Genomic DNA, 20,851 nt, shown 5'->3' on the forward strand with positions numbered 1-20,851 from the left:
TCAGAGTTTAGTCATGGGTATGTGAAGGCTGTTCCATGGGCCCATCCATAACTCTTCCTCATCCGACTGCGTTCTGTCACTCGGGCACTCCAGCGGCTCCCCCATAACGAGTCCGTCGTCGTCTTCATCATTACTGCCGTCTACCTTTGACTCATTTTCTCCTTCTTTCGGCTCGTCGCTCTGCGGCGGCTCTGCGCCGCCCTGCGCCGCTTTGAGCAGGTTTGATTTCGCCGCCACACTGTCAGGGCCCGTGTTGCTCGTGCTGGTCGACCCTAAAGATACTCTGGATTGTCCAGTGTTCAACACATTCAGCGTTTTATGGTTGTCAGTGTTGGAGAAAGAGGACGTGGCGGTCGCCGAGCTTTGGAAGGTGCGCAGCGTGTTACACCCGCCGTCTGCTGCTGTCCTGGGGTTGCTCAGGGGAACTCTTTCCTCCAGTGTGGCAGCCATTCTGTCCAGTTTTTTAAAGTGCTTGGCCAGCCGTGAGCTGAAGACGGGTGAGGTGAGTTTGAGGTTGTTGTTCGTGGTGGTGGTGGTGGTGGTGTGTGTGGGGGGGGGACCTGTGGCATTTGCTGTGCGTCGGGTGCGGATGATGGAGCCATTCTGGGCCACGTAGATGCTGCCATTAACATTTGCGTGGCTGTTGAGGTTGGAGGGTAAGCGGCTGCGTTGGGTCTCTGGCATGCTGTCCTCACCGGTGGAGCTGGTCTCATGCTCCCGGTCCATCACCAACTTGATCCGACGGTTTCTATTGCCTTGCTGTAAATCACACAAATACTACGTCAATAAACCGACACAGATTCTGACAGAATAATGAGGATTACAAGAGGATGACAGTAAACGTTGACTCAGTCAATGGACATTTGGGCAAATGAGTGTTGTTTAAGAAAGAGTTGGGAACATGTGAACCACACCGGACACTGACATCAAGGCACTGACTACAACCTCAGTACCTTTGTCCTGCAGCAAGGCGAGCACTTGGACCACTAGAGGTCAGCAGAAACTCATGTTCGGGGTTCTGGAGAGCTCAAATGTAATTTGAGACTGTTTCCATTTTTTACCTTTACGATGTTTTGCACCATAAAATCAAGAAATATACGAAATAAAAATAAATCACTGCAAACACACTACACAGCAAAAAAGAGGTCAGTGCAGCAGTGTTAACTCCAGATGTTTCCTTCAGTAGGATGATTCAAAGTACAGCCTTTGGATCATGAGGTGCTGATCATTTAAAAAAAGGCAGCATTAAGGAAACGCTTTTCAAATTAAAATGTACAGTAATATCCAGATTGAATGTAACTCTATAACACCTCTAATCTGTTACGTGAGAGAGAACACTGCTGTGCGCACACACACTGGAAGAAGAAGGCTGTTGAAATAACGACATAATATGACCCTACGTTTTTCCATTTAACCCTGAGAGCATAGAAAAGACATTACGTTCACTCTTACAGAGAAAACATATTTTCCTTCTGCAGATAGTCGGCACCAGAAGACTTGAGCGCACCTTAAATGCAACAAAGAGGGGTCTGCGAATAACAATCTTCAGCTGCAGCAGCAGCAGAGAAACGATCAGATCGAGCTTTCACAAAAGGAAAATGAGTCAGCTCAGGTTGAAAACTACGGAAGTAAACCACTCGACCGCTTCCATGAGAGTACGAGAGCCGTTATGATGGAAGGCGAGACGGACAAAGACGAGGGAGAGGAGGATAGACTGATTGGAAAAAGGGGCTTCAAGATACAAGCAAAAATAAAAAGACCCACATCAAGAGATACCCTGAGCGGGCAATTTAAACTCCTGTGAATGTGAATCACCCCAAACAAGGAAAAAGAGAGATTATAGTCATAAAGTCCACCCAGGTAATGACTACACACCCAATCCAGGCAATTTCACAGAGATCTTACTTCGTGGCAAATAATTTAATCTTGGAGGGGCTAAGGCTTCATCTGCATCTCAATCTGCAGATTCATTTTCCAAATCCCCCTTTTCTTCATCCTCGTACCCTTCCCTGCCATGGCCGCTGCTTTTCTCCTCCTCTGTGTCTTCGATAATAGGCGACAAGTCGTCCGACGTGTCCATCACGCTCGAGCTGATGTCCGATTGGATGAGGTTGGTGGCTCGCCTACTCGAGGAAGACTTTCGTGATCTAACGCTTTTCGTCTCTTCCTCCTCCTCTTCCTCGCTCTCTTCCTCTATTGTTACTTGTGTAGAACGGGAGTGTCTAGAAGTCTGCGGCCTAGAACTACTAACTGTAGAACCTGAATATATTAAACTTTGAGAGTCGCTGCTGATGTTTCTATCGGTTTCTTTGCTGCTTGTGGAGTGACTGCTTCTTTCTCGTTGTCTGCTTGTGCTTTCTCTTTTTGAGTTGGCGCTACTTCTTCTCTTCCTACTAATGCCGTTGCTGCTCGCAGAACTGTCACCAACATCACCTCTTGAGCGTTTTCTGCTCGACTCTTTCCTTTTGTCCTCCCTCTCCAACCCTGACTCCATCTCAGACTCTGACCCCTCTCCGTCCTCAACTCCTGTGTCAGGAGTTCCCTCGTCCGTTTCTGTATCAGATTCTGTCTCGTCGTGCTCGGCTGTAAAAGATGAGGTGAGGCTACATTCGGATTCCTCTTTGCTGCCACTTCCTGTTTCGGAATCACTGTCATGAAATTGTTTTTCTCTCTTCCACCATACCTCAGAGGAGCTATTCTCATCTTCTAACTCCCTCTCCCACCTCCTCCTCCTCTCCTCCCCCATGACTCTCTCAGACACTGATGCAGAAACACTCATATCTCCTAAGGAGCCATGCATCTTCCTACTGTTCTCTTCTCCTCTGTACCAGCTTTTGCCATTGCTCCACTGTTCATCTCCCACCCTGGCAGGTCCCTGCAGCCTTCTGGTGAGAGAGATAAGACTGAGGGCCTCACTCAGCTTTTGTTTCACTGCCGGGGGTTTGCTGGCTTCAGCAGACGTCTGGAAATAACTCCCGCCGATGACCAAGCCGCCGTCCAGGCTGGCAAAGTGGCCAGGGAGCTCTCCCCTATGCTCTGGCCTGATGCCTTCTCCTCTCCCAACAGCATTTCTCATCCCATTGTTTGTCACGCCACCGTTGCTTCTTCCCCATGTTTCCATTTCTCCTCTGTCCCTCCTTTCTGTTGCTTCATCTCTTCCTCTCCCTCTGTTCTCTCCTTTCCCAGCTTCCCCTCTCTCAAATCCCCTTCCCGCTCTTCCCCCCTCTCTTTCCTCCCGTCTTTCTCTACCTCCTTCCCCCTCTGTCACCGGCCTGACTCTGGCTTTGTTCCAGGGCGGGTGGATGGCAGGAGGCCGTCCAGATGTTTTACTACCGGAGGACAGCAGTGTGCTCACTCGCATCATGGCCTTCAACCTGGCGGCCGCACTTGAGCTCTTAGGCTTTGTGCTCACGGTTGCACCTCCCTGTGACGGTTGGTGTTGGTCGCCCTCAGTTCTTGTGGCTGCTGGGGTCTTTCTCGATGGCCCATGAGAAGGTGGAGGACGGGGCTGGAGGTAGGCAGGGTGTGGGGCTACTCTACCTCCTTGAAACTGTCTCCTCACCTGCTGTCATGATGATATTGATCCAAAACCGAATAAGAACAATTAGGAGCGGAACAACATAAGACAATAAAACTGAACCAAGTCATCTTCTGAACTACTCAGCAACAAAGTGAGTAAATATATTTCCCAAAAATGTTGAACTATTACAATGATGGTGTGTCCCAACCGTCAAAGTAGTCAGTCCAACTGTTTTTTTAAAGACTAGTTCAGACCTTGTTAGTGATCAAAAAAAATAATTCTGTTTCCGCAGTAGTTTTAGGTGCTTACCTCTCCCTCAGAGTCTTGCGGGCTGTAGTAGTAGCTGCCGTCATCATCGACGACGACTTCGCCATATTCATCGTAGAGGCCGGAGGGCGAGATCAGTTTCCTGCGACTGCCGTACTGAGGAAGGTCATACCTGGAAAGAGAGGGAGGGGGGAAAGACCCAGAGCACCACAGATCAGCAACAACCATTAAGAAGCTGCGCAGAGCAGAAATTCTCCGTTTAACCGCTTTATATTTTTAGGGATTATTTATCTGGCGTTTCTGCTATGTGTAACAATAATACAAACATAAAAGGAAGTTGTGGTGTTGTACAATATTTCAGTTAAAACAGGAGAGGAATGTGCTTCACGAACTAAACTGTTTCACTTGGCTCGTGCTTATTCACAGCCACTGAAAGCAATAACACGCAGGGCAACACTGTGGCTTTACTCCAATGATGAGAAGCGTCGAATGACTTGCCGAAGCAAAGCTGACCACAAAAGGAGCATTTTGTTGCCAGGAGACATTTTGTGAACAGAAAACACTGGAATCAATGTTTCCTCCCTTTTGTCTCTCTTTGCCTGTTTGCCCAGGAGCGCTGTCTGACTCCACCGGCCAAACAAACTGTGTTGTGCAGCACCACCCGGGCTCCATGCCCTGCAGCAAGCAACTCAGAGAGCTATTGGGTCAAAAAAAACACACATCTTTTCAAATGCTATCCTTGAAACAATACGTCCCCAGTGTGATTAAAGTGACAAATCAGCAGGAAGTCCTTTGGCTTGGTTCCGTAACCAGAGATGTACAGAAAAGTTGCCTCGTGTAATCACTTTGCTCGCTGGGAGAATTTGCCCTCCTATTACATTAAGTAGCCAAGTAATAAACAAATGGAAGGAGCAAGCGGATGACGTGTGCGCGTGTGTGTGTGTGTGTGTGAGTGTGTGTGAAGAAAAGGGGTAGTGGTGGTGAGATAAGGGAAAAAACAGGGGGAGAAAAAAGAGAAAAGAAAATGAAAGAAGAACAAGTGAACAATGAAAGAGTCAAAACATGAAGACCAGGCTGGTCATAAATGTTGCAGTTCTATCCTTACAGTATATGGCCTCTGCAAGCTAATGTAATGACTCTCAACCTGACATTAAAACCTGCTTATGAGACTTCAGTCATTAACCCCGCAGACTCAAACTGAAGTGCACACACAATGAAATGAAAGGCTACAGTGACTCTTTGCTTCTTTACTTCTCTTCCCCCCCCTCTTTCTTTCTCACTCCTCCCCCTCTCCATGTCTCCACTAGGGGACACTCATGAACTGAGAATCACTCGCATGGCAGCCAAGACTTCATGTGCGTGTTTCAGTAGCTGTGTGTTTGTACGGACCAACATGTGACCCGTTTCAGGAGGGTCTCCGAATGCTCGATCGTCGTTCAATGATCACATTCACACAGTAATGGGCCTTCACATGACAAAGAGCGGTGTTGCATGCTTGAACAATAAAATAACACCAATTTTTGATGCCCAAATAGAACAAAATGTATTTTGTTTCGTTTCATATTTGCCAGCTTGAAGTAATGTACAGCTTTGTTTGAAAATGAAACAAATACAAAAATTAGTGCATACTACTACTAATATTACTAATAATACTTGATTAACATATCTTTCAAAGGACAGCAGCTATTGGTGACAAACGGAGGAATTCAAGTTGTTTCTTTTCGTCCCTTAGTTAACTGGCTGCAGCTTCATATTTAGCATACACAAACCCAAGTGTGGTATTGATCTTCTCATCTAACTCTGCAAGAAAGCAAATAAGTGCATTACCCAAAATGTTGAACCGTCTCTTTAACAGGGTTAATATTGCACCCTGCCTAAAACAAGCCGGACATGCAGCCTTCCCGTTGTTTTGTTGTCACCGTTGTCCTGCTTCTGTTTCTAAAATGAACAGAGTCTCTTCATTGAGCCGACAATGCCAGATTTCACTTTCCTCATCCTATATTTTTTCACGTGGGTGCCCTAACTCAGCACCTATCAGCTTCCAGACACGCTGCTCATCACCCACGCCAGTGACGGTTTTAGAAAAGCACGCTTTCATCCCCGAATGCTCCGTGGCGTGGATGGTTGAGTATTTTACTCATGACTCGAGGGCAACATGAATTTAGCTCGTTTGTTTTTTTTTTTTTTTTTCAGACCTGTGCAACAAATGGTTCAAGTTATTTTCAGCAGCTGTATGAATCCTATCAGAAGCATGCCAATGGCAGATGGCTACATTCCCACATGCAGAGAAAATCCCATTTTGATCTCATCTTTTGAAGACGGATGAAAGAAAAGGTCAAAAGGTTATGAAACATCCTTCAAAAGGGATTAGCAAAGCCATGGAAGTAAACACTGGAACAGCTGTTGTCTTTCTGAAAAAACAAAAACTCAGGCATGAACACTTTGTCCATGTCCTGAGAGGCGGGTTAAGCATTTGTTAGCATCGTCTTTGGAAAAAGTCCTGCACCATTTATTTACAACTGCAACAAATGCAGTGATCAGATCTGAGTCCCACTGGATCACACGTTCTGATTTCCTGCTCCTGTAAACGTACAGAGGCAGACATGAGTTTGTGGATGTTGATCTAAGCCAACAGCATCTGGCCCATTGTCTGCTTCCACGGCTGGCTGCCTGATTAGCTACTACAATATTGCAATGCTAGGCAGAGAGAATTAGCTCTGTGTGAGTGTGTGTGTGTGTGTAAAAAAGAATGGGCAACAGAGCATTTCTGAGTGAGTATGAGAGAGTGAGTGTGTCTGCCATGAGAGAATTTATGTGTGTGTCTGCCACTGTGTATTTATGTGCGAGTGTGGGTGGGTGTATAAAATCAAGTTCCCGGGAGACTGCCGCTAAAATGATAAGAATTACACAATGCATCACAGATGGAAGTCTGGGTTTCAAAATAACACACACACACACACGGAGGAAGGATGCAATAAGCCCTCAGAGATCTTGTTCATGAATGCTTTGATCTAATGTATCTCTGTGTGTGTTATTGCTATTTCTATACAATATTTCCTGCTTTTTCAACATCAGACATCCAAGGAACAACACACACACACACACACACACGCTAAGCACACGCACACACACACACACACACACGCGCGTTAAGTACACGCACACACACACACACACACACACTTTGAACAAAAAAATCACTGTCAGATCTTTTTTCACTTCCTGTAGTTGAAGAACATATTAACCACATTGGCATGTGTCTGCTCAATATCTCTTCTGGTGTGTGTCTTACTGGTAAATGATGCATTCCCCACACGACACGGGGAAAAACATAGAATGCTGTAAAAAGGGGGCTAACATCATTTTACATCTACTATTACTGTTTGGAGTCGATAAGAACTGTTGGTGTTTTTGATAATAATTGTATTGGGAGCAGATGTCAATAAAGATATATTCTGGAAATAATATAGTATCATATTATGGCAAATGTATATACGAAAAATCCCCGATGTAATAAACTGTGTTAACTTATTATTCATTACACTATACATACAAAAATGGAAATTTGAATATCTTCATTTTCACGACGAGGCAACTTCATCTGCTCCAGAGCAGCTACTAAGTGGGCCTTGTGGTACAATAGAATGACAGTAAAAATAGCGACAGATAAACCATCCAAACTTACAATATGTTCAGATTACAGCAAAGCAAACACGCACATGCAGTTCATGTACAAACAGAGATATGTGGAGGATGCGCATACAAACCCGTGATCATAGTTGTAATAATCTTGTGTGTAGTAGTCCTGGCCGGGGTCGATGCCAGATTCCATTGATAACTCCTGTTAGATTGACAAACCGTTATTAGCAGCTTCGCACACATACTCATGACAGAGATACAGACCTACTCGTAAACCCACACAAATCCATCTCTACAGACACTCACCCTCACTCACAAAACACATCCCTCACGAGCAATTGTGCTTTTTCACCTCTGATTACACCGACTGCACTAACACAGACACACTCGAGCAGAAACACACACACACACACACACACACACACACACAGGGAGTAAAGAAGTATTTAGAGGAAAGTGACAGAGTACCTCTGGTCTGAGCAGAGAAGGTCGGAGGAGCTGTTGTGTCTGCTAGAGAGAAAGGAAAGTGACGAATGTCAAGACAGAATGGTTTAGACCTATTTTGGAAAGTAAAATCAATACCCGACGCTCTTCATTCAAAATCGTAGAATGTAGAGAATCCCGTCTGAGCATTTGTTTTCATTTGATGTCGTGGGAGCAAGTATTACTCTGGTAATGGTGAATATCACTTTGGAACTTAATTTCAGCTGAAATGAATTCTTTACTCACTTCAAAATGTGTCCGCTGAGGGATTGGTGGTAATCAAATTCAGTTATTTGAGGGGTTGGAATTTTACTAACTAAGAAGTCAGCTGAGTGAAAATGGACTCCGTTTTATACAAAATAATCACCAATGCTGTGGTGGTACATATTAAACAACACATTTCTGGTAAAGTTCTGAAAATGATTCACAGTATTCTGCCGCTCCAAAGGCCACAATCCAAAAGGATTGGTTGACTTTCTTATTTGTTCCTTTGTGGTTTCACGTTTTAATATTCACCATCAATGGATTGCAGACCGTTAGATATAAAAAAATGAAACACAAAGCACTGATTACATGCTGCGCCATCGTGATTACATCAAATGGAAAAGAATAGAGAGAGCAGAACACAATGAAAGCTACGACTGAACGTCAAGGGTGAAAGAAGAAAACGACAACAACGCCCATGCACAGCATGTGTACAGAGAAAGACACCTACCTCATGTTGTCCATATCCACGTCTGGAAGATCAAAGAGTGAAACAGAAAAAACTGCCATTAAACATAATCCTTCCGATGTGCTTTTATTACATGTCAGCACTTTGCTGTGCATATTCCTCACTGCGGAGGAAATGGGTTGTTTGAATCAACCCCCAAATGGAAGTGGCCGCTAGAAATATATGACATTTTGTAGAATTGAACCCAGTTCCCAAGAAGAAAGCAAGAATATGAAATGTGCATGAGTGCAGGTAAGGGGTTGCGTGTGTTTCTGAGGCAAATGGAGAGACGGGGAGGTTCATACAGAATAAAAGAGAAAGAGACAGAGGCTGAAGGAAAAGCTGGAACTACACTAAACCATTCCTGCACTGTCAATAGGCGACTGTTTATTTTGCTGATTCATTCTGGGTACATATACGGATTCTAGCTTCATAAATACATACAATTCACATCTCATTTACAACCCAAATGAGCTATTGAACCGTGGATGGGGTATGTCAATGTTAGCCTCAGCAATAATAAATCCATATTTCAGTTACTGTGTCATTTGTGACAAGTTAAGTGGTGGAATGTTTTATTCATGCGGACAGTGCTTTTTCTCATCAGGAAAAATACAACACATGCAAGCTGAATGTAGAATCTGTGCACGTAAACGCACTGCTAAACATCAATCCGATACTGGGCCGGTGCATCCTCTCAACCGCAACGTCAACAGATAGATTTAGAGTTTTGCAGCACTTAGCAATCGGCAGAACTTGACCAATGGGGTGAACGGTTCAGCAGCCGTTCAAAAAAAAAAGAAAAAAAAAAGGTTTCATTTGTACTCCGATTTTGAAGCCTAGACAGAAAAAAACACATTTTATTGGCCAGATCTGGCCTCCGGGTACTTCGAGACCCTCATTAGTATCAATCAAAATTGATTATAATCAATTGATAGGCGTTCACAATGGAGGTTGGATGTGTTTAACGGGCAGAGATGTGATAATGTAATCATACAATTGTATTCCGAATAATTTCAGCTACGCCGTGTCAGTCATTTGTATGGTCTGGTTGCTCCTATATCAGATACGATGCCAGTAAAATAATCAATCATTGCAGCGGCCTTCAGCTAAATGAAATTCTTTCTTGATATTTGACCATTTCTTTGCTCGGCCTCGCTGATTTTTCACAACCATGAAGGAACCCAGAGAGCCTTTGCTTATGTTCTCTTCAGCTCAGGTCCCGCACATAATTACTCTCGGCTTAGATTGACAACACGGGAAGACGGAAAAATCAAACAAGTCCGAAGAGGATGCTCCCAAGTACTTATCAGAGGGTTGTAATCATGTCAGCTAAGTTCTCTGCAGGAGGCACATTAACTTATTGCCATGTGCAGCCCGTTAGGATATCTTAACTGTTACATTTTGATTATCTGTTACTTGATGTGTGGGAACTTTTTGATCGGAAAACAAAGTGTGAGTCGTCCTGTGGAGACACTTACGCTTTTTCTTTATGCAAAGCTGAGCCAGTTATTTGCTGGCTCTTATAGTTTCACATTTGCTGTACATACAAGATTGTCATCAAACGACACTTACAGTCAGTCTTGTTTGACGAACTGTTCCCTTAAGACCTGTACTTCATTTAACCACGTATCGGATCAGGTCCACCCAGCAGCAACACTGGTGACAGCATAAACAAACAGCTTGATGGCGGTTACAGTACTGTGAAATTAAGATGTACTGCTCTGAGGAAACCTAAAACAAAACCTGTCAGACAAAGAGAGAAAAAACAACAAAGAGAAACCGAGAGAAAGCAAGACACAGAAAGAAAGAAAATAGAGACAAACAATGCTGTGATTTTTAAAAATAAAGTGGAGGAAAAAAAAGAAAAATACAAACAAATAAATAAGAAAAACCGGCAAGAATCTCTCCGTCCATGCGTCTTAACTATGTAGCCAGCAGGATGTATTGTCATGTGAAACCAAGGTAATGAGCTGGCAAAATGAAGACGTATCACAGGCCAACAAATTGTGACTTTCAGAGGACACATCAGATTATCCTCTGTTATTAGAGTGCAAACACACACAGGCGCACACACAATTAAATACACACAGACACACACACACACTTAAAGGAGAAATAGTAGCCTTTCATTCAAAATGCAGTTTGGAATAAATACGTGAGCTTCAAAAAGACAAGAGTATCTGGTTCAATAAAGGTGTGGAAGGATGTATTGAGAGACACATCAGTGGATGGATTGAATATATTGAAAGGAGGGATTAATGGATTAATACATGGGTGAAAAGGGTGCTCTGTGGGTGGTCTACAATGAAATAGCCCTTTGTCTCTCCATGTGTGTGTAAATGTGTGTATGCTCTCCGGATTACAGCTGCCAGCAGTATGTGCCTAGCATCGTGTATTGTGCGATCTGTGTCTGTGAGTGTGTGAAGATGAGTCCGTACTGTTTCTTGTTGCTCCGACAGGCACATTATTAGGTCTTCGAGACAAAAACACACAGACAGCTATCTGATCTCCGTCACACACATCTGACATGATTGACTCTCCCTCCTTGTGTCCTCTCCACTTTGTCCAGCAGTGTGTTTTGAGAGGAGAGGAATATTATTAGCAGATTCAGACTATGGCTCCCAATAACACTCACTTCTTCTCTCTTTTCTTTCTACATTTCATCTCTGACAGAGTAACTGTAGCTCTCTTTCCCTATGCACTGTCACTCCTCCACTCACTTTGCGCTCTTTTTCTCCTCCTGCTTTGTTTATTTATAGCCACCATCTGGAACATGGCCACATTGCTAAAACAAAGTCCGACGGGGCAAGAAAAACAGAAGTCTGACGATCTCTGCAGCGCACTTTGTAAATACAATGTTAATATCTATAGAGATGTCGGCCAAAACCACATAAAACAAGATGTAAGCTGTAATACATGTGATGTATTCTTTAAGGTTTAGAGAGAGTTGCCATTAGTGGGTCACACACATGTTGGTAGACACACATGATGAAACATAATTGTCTTTGCTGCATCTCATAGCTATTTGCTGCTTCAATGAACTCATTTCTCAGGATAATCCTTGCTGTCAAACCTGTGACTTTACAATCAAACGACAACCGCTGTCTCACTATCTGTGTTTCTCAATTCAGTTTCAATGAGACGCAGCCGGCTTTGCTGAACGTTGTAAACAACAAATATTCCCAAAGATGTCAAAAGATATCTGTTGTGTGAATGCAGAATCTGTCTCTGAGATGTGTGTGTGTGTGTGTAGGTGTGTAAGCTCCACCGGCTTTGATTCCACTCTTACAAGTACCGGTATATTTAAGACTTTTTAGAGGTAATGTCAGCGCTTCAAAGGCGACCACTTCTTTCCACATCTGGTTAACTGTACAGCAGAGGTCAAATTAGAGAAGGATTTTAAATTCCGTTTTCCAGCTACAGGCATTTCATCAAAGGAACCGACCTGACATATTGAGTCTGACTGTGGCAAGAAAATAAAAAATAAATAAATGTTCATGTTATTTAACTGTGTGTGTGTAAGATGGGCAAAAAAAGTATATCAAAGAAAAAGAGGCAAAATCCAAAACATAGATGAAAGTGACATGCTTTCCAGAGGTCTGCGTGTGCATTTCTGATAAGATTTGATCTGCAAAGGCGGACATTTACGTCAAAACACGCAGAAGGAAAATTCAACAGTGTCACCTGATCTGCAATATTGCCATTTTCACGAGTTACGTTATTAGACTCGTAAATGATGTTGGCTGAATGTTTTTGCAAAGACATCTGACACATGAGGATCACATCTGCCTCATAGTAAACCTGCCTCAATGGCAACAAACAGGTGGAGATGGGCGCTTGTATTGTTTTGTGTTTGTGAGAAACCAATAACAGTTTGTTCTCCTATGAACCTCATGCTAACATGACACAAGACTGTACTAACTACCACAGCAGCTACCGGTATTGGTTCATTTGAGGGCCAATTTCTAAATGGTTAGCAGCGCGAAGGCTGCTTCCAAAATGATTACAATTTTTGTCAAAAAAAGGTCATTACAACTTTTTTTCAGCACCACATTTTTATTGAAAATGACTCTTGTCTTTTTGTATTTTTATATTAATTATTTCCCCAAGACCTTGCACAATGATTTTAATGAGAGAACCCTGAGGTCAAAGAAGCAAACAACCCTATAGAAAAACGTTCATAAAAATGTAACAAGTATTTTGAATCAAAATATCACCAGATAAATGTATTTTTTCTACTGCTCTGCAATTTCCTAGAACATAACTAGCAACTAAAAGAGTATTTAGGACAGAAAGCGGAACAGACACAAAGATAACAGACACTTACAAGGTCTGTGTTTGTAATTTGAAGTTTTCAACACAAGTTCATGTATTTAAAGGGGATTCAGCGATTCTGGAGAACGATTATTTGAGATTAACACCTCAACAAATACTCCCCCTTCCAATTTACCGCCCCCCTCGTTCTCACCTGTCTGTTTATACATCCACGGCGGGAATAGTGTTGTGTGTTTCCTATTCACAGAAGCAGGGCTGTGTATGAGCACACGATTATTTTTTAGCGCACACATAGAACGGAGAGCTAGTGGATCGATATACAATATTTGTTCATCATTGTATCTGTTTATTGTTTCATCCTCATCCTTAACCACTTCGTCAGTCAAAGAGAAGGAGTGTAGAATACAGTACCTGAGTGTGGAAGCTGTTACATGACTGAATACATTAGGGCTATGCAGGACGTGACCTTACTTGCTGTTTCACCTCCCCTTTCTCTTTTTTACCTTCATGTGAGAGGAGGAGAAACATGTTTCTTCTACCCATGGAGTTTATATTTGGCCAAGTTTTTTTTCTTTCCTCATGTAGAAAACAGGAAGTCATGTTGGAGGAGCACAGTCGCAGCGTGGTAAAGAATCACCACATCACAGCATCCACTGAGCTATTTTGAGCAGCAACTACCCAACAAGAAATCCCCCTCTGTGTGCTTTCCATATCATAAAGGCAAAGGCTAGAGCATTGTAGACTGAGAGGGGAATCGTTTCTCAAGTTCCTCCACGATGGAGTTCATGTTTTGGGTTGAATCTGTGGAGGTGGAGGATTCTCTCCTTCTCCTTCTTTACCTCCCTCCCCGCCTCCTCCTTCTGCTGATGCTACTGCTAATGCATCCAAGTTAAGAGAATCAAGAGACTCCATGGAGGCTCTGCTCTTCACGACCTTTTTGAGCGGGATCTGTTTCCGATCTATCTGGCTGAACATGCTGGCCATGACTTCTCAATGTGGTGCGGAGGAGGAGATGATGGAGATAGAAGAGCAGATATGGGTGGAGCAGATGGTAGGGATGGAGGTGTTGGCGGTGGTGGTGGTGGGGGGGTTGATGGAGGATCAGGGATGAGCTCGAATTGGACCTGAAGTCTTTCTTCCATACTGTGATTCACTGTTAAATTTGGCCCGAAGCGCCGCAGTACAGGAGGAGTTGGCTTGTGGCTTGGTGGAGGGGTCCCTACATCACTTTGGGTGACGATGATACTCGGAGGACCCTCTTTGACCTGAGCGATTAGATCATTGTGGGTGGGGGTGTGCTTGTGATGCTGAGGAGACTCCGGGAAAACAGAAAGTATGATATCAGGCGACAAAGATCCTCGTGAATCTATGTTTTGCCTTTGCCTCATTTCCTGGAGAGCCTGTTGCTCAAATTGTCTGGCTTGTTCTTTGCTTGGGTTCCAGACTTGGGCTTCCCATCAAGTCTGAATCCAACCCACGGTCGAATCCTGAATCCAGACCAGCATCTTTACTTTCCTTAAATTCTGCCTTTACAAGCTCCAACTCCCACTGAATGGGATCCATAACCACTTGCCGTCTCAAAGCCTCATACATGTCTCTACGATGTAACCTTGATGGGAGAGTCCAGCTGTGTCCACCTCCAGATCCCCATCCACTGTCACTGCAACTGTACGCACCGAATCCCACATCTCCTCCAGGGGACCTGAGCCTTAGCCAGGCCCCTCGAAGGCCTTTCCTGCAAGGGGAACAATTCCCAAGAAGGTCTCTTCTCCCAAGAGTTGCTGGGCTACTCAAAGTCCCGTCCTCACGGTAGATGGGATTTTTGACAGTCAAGGGCTTTTCATCAGAAAGAAAGGTTATGTTGGACTCAGACTTTGGCAGGTTATTGAGCGCACCCCCGTTAGCAATGCACTGACGATGGGCAGCGATCGCTCGTGTGGCAAAGTCCGAGATCAGACGTGTGCGGTCGCTTTCATCCAAACTGCCACCGCTCCCGCCACCACTATGGTTTAACTGGCTGGTGCGTGCATGGAAGAAGGTTTGAGAAAAAAAAAAGACAGAATGAAGAGAGGGATAACAAAAGAGGAGGCTATATCGAATTGGAAAGATGCAATCACAGCGATATTAAATGGAAGAGGGAGATAGGGACTGAACGGAATTTTAATTAAGAGCAGGAATGCACAGAGAAGTTCAATAAAATGTTTTATAAACAGGAGAGACAACAGAAGGACACATGAAGGATGCTGGAAAGGCAGCTAAATCAATAAAACGTCTGCTCGAGCCTTTTGATAAATGAAATGAAAAGAGACTTCACATTAAGAGATAAATGAGCACAGGGATGAGAGGAAATGGAAAAGGGATCTTGCAAGAGGTAACAACATTTTCTGTCAGGGCTGTTTCTACCAGAGGGACAAGCGATGGAGCGCTAATATATTTTATGCATGCTAAAAGTAGTGTGCTACAAAGACGCTACTGCATCACGACTACAGACAATGCCAGATCTGTTGGGGCAGGGATAGACAACTGTGTCTGCAGATTTCCTTCCAACAAAAGAGTGATTATATCCTCCTCTCTGGTTGAAGGTGCACTGATCTTTCAAATCTCTGGTATAGTTTATGACTTTGTTAAAACTCTGCAGACTCTTGGCACTTCATGGCACATGGCTGGCTACGTCAAGTCCACCAATGCAACATACCCAGAGTTCTAACACATCATCGATCAGGCACAATCAATCATCAGCTACACAACTTTGCTCTAGCACGGTACAACTTACCCTACAAGTAAAACAAGAGTAAGCACTGACGAGGACGGGACACAAACACAAAACTAAGGCAAGAACACTGTCAACACAGTATCAAACGATAGTCACAGATGTGAAGCCATTGTCAGCATCCTACTCACTTTTGTCTGTCAGTCATGGGTAAATTATGGATGGATCAGAGCAAGAGCAAATGAACAGATGAGTCAACATGAGAACAAGCAAAGTAGAGTGATGAAATGTCTCACATACAGTGTATCTGTTGATCAGTTATATACAGAGCAATTCTTATTTTTCAACAAATGCATTTATGTTGAAAAACCCATTCGATTGATAAGATCTATTTATGATACGTTAGCTATTTGCCTTTCTCTTATTCCCCTTTCAAAGTAAAAGTTTTGAAATATAAACTTTTATATTATCAAGTAATCTAAAAATTGACCGATTACAATTTTCAATATCATTTTTACATTTCATATTTTCATTATATTTCGTGCACTAGAAGGTTTTAAGCTGTTTTCCTCCATTCTAAATTGAATGCGAGTCATTAACCGTGATAATTATGGAGAAAAAACCACAACAAACCACACAGCTGCCAACCAAGTTCGCCTGGAAACCGTAAATATTCCAGTGAAGTCAGTAAGTTAATAGGAAGGAATATTATACACATCTAGTTATTGCTAGATGAGTGTAATTGTTACATAAGCACAAGTGACGACAACTATATGTGGTGTGTTGCTAAATAACATGACTTTCAATTTAACTTTTACAAACATGCTTCATTAAATGTGCTGCTAATAATACGGCAAAATAACACTTAATTCCTCTCAGGTAATTGAAAACAGGCATTAAAACCCAAACCTGTCAAGAGAACAGCCAAACGTAATCAAAAAAAATAAAAGAATGCCTCGAAATCCATCGACTGAGCAGTTTGACAATGGACCTTAATTATGAATGTGCAAACTTTTGTACTTTTCCAGGTTGTATACTCTTTCGGGAAAATGTAGTCGCCACAACACTGCAGTGATACAAAACACACACACAAGAGACCTTCCCAACCACAATTAAACATGCTCTGCAGCTTATCAACAGAATTAATTATCGCCCAGGGTGGTCTTTATAAATTACAGGCTGCGTTTATTTCAATGATCTCATATCCAAGTTAATTTCCGCACATATTTTACAGCGGATACTTTTGGCTGGTTAGTCTACCACACACACACACACACACACACACACACACACACACAGAAATTCCTTGTTGTCATATGAAGATAGTTCTTCCATCTTGCAAATGAATTGCTCTCATGTTAATAGGAGTAGGGACGCATATCGAGGACACACAGGAAACCGGTGATGCATGTGATGCTGATAAGAGTTCCTCTCAACTTCTTAACGCTCCAGTAAGGAATTACAAATAACTATCTGTGTATAGCCTTGAGTGAGTGTGTGTGTGTATGTGTGTGGCTGTTATGACCTTCAGATAAAAGTTTATACGGGGTCTCTACATACCGTCACTATCAGACTCTTGTTTAACCAAACCGACATGTCAAACCAGCATAAACTGTAGTATAAATTAAATTAGGGAGCAGATACACAGAAACGGGGGAGCAACAGTAAGTGGTAAAGAGAATATAGCAGTATATAGAGAATAGCAACGTTTTGAGGCAGTATAGAGTAGAGTCAGCACATTAATTAAGGAGTTGAGACATAGTCATCAAAAAGGTTATTTATATTGCCTCTGCTTCCTGACCATGATTCACTGCTTCATGATTGGATACATTTTCTTTTTATTTAAAATTATTTAAAATATGTATACATATATATATATATATTTTTTAAATGTGAGGTTGTACAGTGGTATTGAAAGCCACCAATCGATGGTGAACTTGAGAGGCTGCACTCAAAATAAACGTTGCTCTGTGGGCAGATTGTTGACCTTCCCTTTATCTGTTGTACAGTGAGGATATTGGTATGCATTACAACAAGGAAACTGACAAGGACAGAGCTGCATGCCACTGAACTTTGTGAAGATACAATTGCAGGGTTTATCTGTGACTGTTATTGCATTTACAAATCTGAGCTTTGTTTGGTTCTAGATTGATGTGGGGTTCACAAGGCTCTGCACAATGTCGTCTCTACATGTCAGTTTCTTTGGCCCTTGCAAAATGCAAAATGAGGAAATAAATGTCCATGCTTTGGGTGAACATATTTTCAAACCCCCAAAGCAAAATCCGTAGTCCTGATGAAAAAGGAGTTTTCATCAGGATGGGAGAGAATTCATTTACCCAGCGCACATTTCAGCACCATGGACAGCAGAAGACAATTACGTTTTGTCTCCCATAATCCACCAAAACATTGTTTATTTGCAAACTGTATAAAAACACTGGTAAACAGATCTCATTTCTGTAATACAACTATTTATTGTCGGATACTTTAAAAAAATAAATACAAGGTATTTGTCAGTGTTCACAAGCACAGAATGAGGGCTAATTGGCCGATTGTGACACATTCTCCGCCAGCTATTTTCCATGTTATTATTATTGTTCCTTTAAAGCAGTTTTGTTTACCTGCAAGGTGCACATTTTTACATTAAATTAAATCAACTGTATGTGACACAGTGTGGGGACACCATATATGCATGTCCATGGGGGAAGGTTTCCTCCCTTTTATTGTTTGGCTATAAGTACACAGCTACTACAGCAGGGACACAGTTATTCTGTGCCTATTTATTGGGCACAAACCTATTGAACCTAAATAAACGCTCCAAGTCATGGTTACGCCTGTGAGACAGAGCTGAATATACAGAGCAGGTGCAGACATCTGCATACAATAAAATGAGAGCTTATCTGTTGTGTGAGATGTGCGAGTGAAAAACATGTCTGATACACTTGCTGATACAGCTTCATGTTTGAATCACTTTCTTTTTTCTTCACTGTTGTGTTCTCAAGTTAGGAGGATTTTAGTAAGAGCTTGACGCTATAGATGGAGTTCATTGTTGGTTTTGATGGTGGAAGGTGCATTTTATGCCAGTGTTCCTGACGTTAGGCCATTATTTCCCTCCTTTCATTTATATTTGTGATATTGATTTATGCTGCTGGTATTTTCATTTCCTGATTGCTTTCGGTATTCATCAGTGGAAATGTTTGTGATTTACCGTATCTTAATGTTTGTATTTGGATGTAGGCAACTACCAAAATGTTGAATTGCATTTCCCAAGTGTCTTACACGACACAGCACAGGTGTCCTATTATAGATATCAAATGTCTTTTTAATCAAGTAAATGGTATTCGAACAGCAGTTAGAGTGTAGAGAGCCTTCTTTTTTATTTTCTTCCTTCTGGTCCTCTTGCACATTAGCATTTGGTTGTGTGTGGGGCCACTGGTCTGGTCCCAATATCTGTGACATTTTATGACGACAATCATCTTAATTTCACTTCAGATTGAAGAATTTGTGGTCTCCCAAATTGCTCCATGCTTTAAAACTGAAACACAACTGGACTGTATTCTTCATGCACGAAAGAGACTACATTGGCAAATGTGAATAATGGTTTTGGTCCGCAGGGAATCAAAGATACAAGTATATATACAGAATGTTTCATGGTGATAGTTAAAATGTAAGGAGATGTAATGTTATGGGACTGACTGCATGTGTGGTTTAATAGCCATAGACATGTGAGCTAATGCCTCGGCTAATGCCATGACCATAAATGCCACTTTCGCACTTCACTTACATGGCATTGTCACCCAGCTCTTCATACAGGTTGTTGGCAGTTCCTCCCGCAGGTTTGCCTGTTGGCAGTGCCATCTGGATACGGGCTGTTTTGGCACACTCTGCTTGGCGTCTGGACACAGCAGAGAGGAAACTCAGAGTTAGTTTTCAAAAGTTAGAGAAAACTCACGACCTTTGTAAGTACGTTCAAATGTTCAAAATCCGTGAAGGGGAGCTCATATCTTTGGTACATCCATCTTAAGAAACTTTTACAGCAGAGTATAGTCTGTGTGTGGGTGGTTTCTAGCAATGCTTTTCTGTCTGTGTGTCCATTGTTTTGGTCCAGCCAAAGTATCCGAACTACAGGATGAATTTCAATGACATTTTGGACAGACATTGATGCTTCCCAGAGGATGGAGGTAACTGACGTTATTGATCCCCTGACATTTTCACTCTCACCACGTGGAGGTTGACATTTTTGGTTTTCAGTGAAATGTCTGATGAAGTGCAGTTTATTTTTGGCATTATTGGGCAAAAAGTCAATAATATTCTTTCAGCATGACATCATTGCACTTCTGTCCATCCTGGGAGAGGGATCCCTCCTCTATTGCTCTCCCACAGGTTTCTTCCTCTTTCCTCCCCGTTAAAGGGTTTTTTTGGGGAGTTTTTCCTGTTCTGATGTGAGGGTTCCGGGACAAGAGGATGTCACGTGTGTACATATTGTAAAGCCCTCTGAGGCAAATTTGTAATTTGTGATTTTGGGCGATACAAAAACAAATTGAATTGAATTGAATTGAATTGAATTGAATTGAATTGATTCGAGGCTCTAGCGAGCTACAATGTTGATGGAGAAAAAATGTTGCTAATAGTTTAGCCTTGTGCTAAATGTGCTCACGCAGAGAGCTGAACTATTAGAGAGATGGAGAGAAAATGATGCTTGCCTAGAGCCACTGCTGGAGCTATACCGTAGCCTGACAGCTAGCTCAAAGCGCTAGCCGCAGCTGTGAGTAGAAGGCTAAACTATTAGCTACAATTCTCTCTATCTCTAAAATGTTCTGTGATCTTGTCAAACTCTCTTTATTATAAGTCTGTCTTCCTTTTTTTGGGTTCCTTTGCATTGTAGGTAGGAATTTCTCTTCATTCTTAAAGATTCTTTTGAATTAGTTGCTTTCATTATCTTCATAAAGGACATGATGGAGCTTGTGGAATGGAACAACAGGCTGGAAACAGTATTTCCTGGTACGGTGGTTCAACTTCATGTCCTACTCACATATGTCATAAAACATCAAGATGCTAATCTGTGATGTACGTAACCAACTGCCATTGGACATTTACTGATTCCATGTTCTTCAGGATTCATTCATTTGACTGTCTGCTGTCCTTTCTGTTTCACCGCCCTCACTGAGCTCATCCTTTTTGTTATACATTGAAAGTCAACACATTAATCACAATGAGAGGTGTTTAAAACAGCCATGACGTTAAT

At 42.5% G+C, this 20,851-nt stretch overlaps 1 protein-coding gene and 1 pseudogene across 2 annotated transcripts in view; both read right to left on the reverse strand.

Moving 5' to 3' along the window:
* Positions 1-20,851, reverse strand: part of LOC306794592 (protocadherin-15-like) — a gene marked incomplete at both ends in the record, with an annotated part of 105,038 nt that continues 84,187 nt past the window's right edge. The window contains 6 exons of the mRNA XM_079292706.1: positions 1-759; positions 3,830-3,959; positions 7,555-7,628; positions 7,895-7,933; positions 8,625-8,646; positions 19,391-19,501. Coding sequence (XP_079148832.1) covers positions 1-759; positions 3,830-3,959; positions 7,555-7,628; positions 7,895-7,933; positions 8,625-8,646; positions 19,391-19,501 — 1,135 coding nt within the window. The remainder of the gene's footprint in view (positions 760-3,829; positions 3,960-7,554; positions 7,629-7,894; positions 7,934-8,624; positions 8,647-19,390; positions 19,502-20,851) is intronic.
* Positions 13,859-15,817, reverse strand: LOC306795374 (protocadherin-15-like; annotated as a pseudogene). The gene is made up of 2 exons: positions 15,801-15,817; positions 13,859-14,916 (listed from the first exon to the last, which is right to left on the reverse strand). The product of its transcript is annotated as a protocadherin-15-like (transcript).

This window comes from Melanostigma gelatinosum (assembly GCF_949748355.1).
Source record: "Melanostigma gelatinosum genome assembly, chromosome: 21".
NCBI classification, from domain to species: domain Eukaryota; kingdom Metazoa; phylum Chordata; class Actinopteri; order Perciformes; family Zoarcidae; genus Melanostigma; species Melanostigma gelatinosum.